Raw genomic sequence first — 2,241 nt, forward strand, 5'->3', positions numbered from 1 at the left:
ATGTGTGAAAAATGTGCCATTTTTACATATAAAATCCCCTAATTCTATATGAAAACGCTGCATGATATAACACTTTTTTGTCCGCTAATAATGATGTAAATATGAGAAGTTTCCACTGGATATATCTAAATGTAAGATTGTTTTCCTCTCCACCTGCAGTGTCTGAGCGTAACATTAGCATTTCGATGTCAGCTCTCTGTACACATGAGGGTGTGAGTTCCTGCCTGTTTGTCGTTCTCGTGAGAGGGGAATGCGCACCGACTTGTCAAGCTGGTTTCGACTCTACCTTCCTATTCGACGGCTTCTCTGTTTTGAGCACATGACCCGCCTTCATTCCTTGTTCTACACCGTCAAGAAACAAAGCAACACACCATGGGAGCGGGAAACAGCTCTCGAACCCCCCAAGTCCTCATCGTGGGCTTGGATTCATCTGGAAAGACGACTCTACTGTCCTATCTCCTCACTGGATGCCCTATGGAAACTTCTCCTACCATTGGATTTAACGTCGGAACGCTGGATTTGGACAAAAAGAACAGTCTCACCTTATGGGACATCGGAGGGCAGAAGTCGATACGGAAAAAGTGGAAATTCTACCTGGAGGATGTTCAGGCTTTGGTTTTTGTGGTGGACAGCACGGATAAGGAGAGGTTACCCGAAGCGGCCAAATATCTGAAGTATATCTTGAGCGAGGATAAAGCAGAAGGGTTGCCGCTGATGGTCTTGGCCAATAAAAAGGACAAGCCGAATTCGATGAACATCAGGGAGATCTCAAACCAACTGAATCTGGCCGTGTTGAAGGACAGACTCTGGGAGATCCAAGCCTGCTCCGGGCAGCAGGGACTGGGACTAAACCAGGCCTTCCACTCTGTCAACAAGATGGTCAAGAAGAGCTGAACTGAAGATTTTACTGGACTGCCAAATATATCTGCAAGAGTGAATGTTGTGTGTTTTTAGAGTTTTGAAAAAGTGTTATTTATGGCGTATGTTGTGTTTGTTATGTTGGAGTAATTCCTCATTCCTTCAGGAGTGATCCATGGTAGAAAAAGTGTCAAAAAATGACTCTATTTTGAAAGCTGTTTCTACATTAAATTTGTTTGCTGTTCCAGATGTTTGGATTTGTGTGTTTTTGACTAATTTCAGGAGCAAATATATCTCAATAAAGTAAGACATTTGCACTCCATTTCCAAATCCATGAACAGAGAAATTTGTTTAAATATGTTTGAAAAAATACAATAACAAATATATGTATGTATTTAAAAAATCCTCAAATTTAAAAAAAGGCAGTTAAAATGCAAAAAAAAAAAAAATGGGAAAAAGCTAAATCTATATACAGATATATTGTGTTAGATTTTATAGATTTATTTATCCAGGATAATGTAAAAAGGTTGACTTCTCTCAGTTAGTGTTTGCATATTAAAACAGAACATAATCATTTCACGGTTTATAGTTAATATATGTACTCAAGTTAAATAATTTGATAGTTAGTCAAACAATGGGTTTAAATATAAAGGTACCGCTGAAAAGCTGTAATTTAAAAACAAAAAATTAAAACACACATCACTACATAAATTCTCTGAGCCTCAGAAAAACTTTAAACTTTAAAATTTGCATGGGGATATCTCCATAGCAATAGCTCAATTCAACAACAAACTGTTTAACATTCCATTCAAATCAAAAACATCTCCATATAAAAGTCACATAACACATTTTATGAACCAGTAACCATAACCAGTAACCACACAACAACCCACAAACAAACCCACAAACAACAACACAACCAACCCACAACAACACAACCAACCCACAAACAAACCCTGCTACATTCAACATACATTCCTTCACAACAACATTTCTGAATGCTGAACAATCTCTTGGAGTTTGGAGGACTTTACACACACGGAGTTAGATTAAATCTGTGTTGCCTGGCCCCATCAGTCGGACCACAGGCGCACACACTGGAACTCACATACGAATGAATAATACATGGTGTGCTGGCGGCCGCTCCTGCTCGAGATGACTATCTGCAGACTGGCTGTGGTTCATGGGGCCTTTGGGAAATGCTCCGACTCTACCGATGTAAGCTGTGGCCTCAAGATAATAGTGGAGAGGCTAACACAACATATCGACTTTATTTTGGTCAACGGCAATGTCCAAAAACACACAGCACTTGAGTAAATATTTTCTGGTAATCCACAGACAGGACAGTATACAGTACAAATGTGGGAGTTTAAACTTTCAGAG

General features: G+C 39.4%; 1 protein-coding gene across 1 annotated transcript; it reads left to right on the plus strand.

Moving 5' to 3' along the window:
- The first annotated feature begins 329 nt into the window (after positions 1–329).
- Positions 330–957, plus strand: arl11 (ADP-ribosylation factor-like 11). Its single transcript, XM_072438712.1, has one exon. It carries the CDS (start codon positions 373–375, stop codon positions 892–894), a length of 522 nt encoding a protein of 173 aa, XP_072294813.1. The 5' UTR covers positions 330–372; the 3' UTR covers positions 895–957.
- The last annotated feature ends 1,284 nt before the right edge of the window (positions 958–2,241 follow it).

The sequence above is a fragment of the Eucyclogobius newberryi genome, unplaced genomic scaffold, assembly GCF_026437365.1.
Source record: "Eucyclogobius newberryi isolate DKJ021-1_F unplaced genomic scaffold, fEucNew1.0.hap1 SCAF_9, whole genome shotgun sequence".
NCBI lineage: Eukaryota > Metazoa > Chordata > Actinopteri > Gobiiformes > Gobiidae > Eucyclogobius > Eucyclogobius newberryi.

What these genes read in the sequence shown, in the direction of transcription:
- arl11 (XM_072438712.1), top strand. Translation starts at nt 373, where the DNA reads ATGGGAGCGGGAAACAGCTCTCGAACCCCCCAAGTCCTCATCGTGGGC.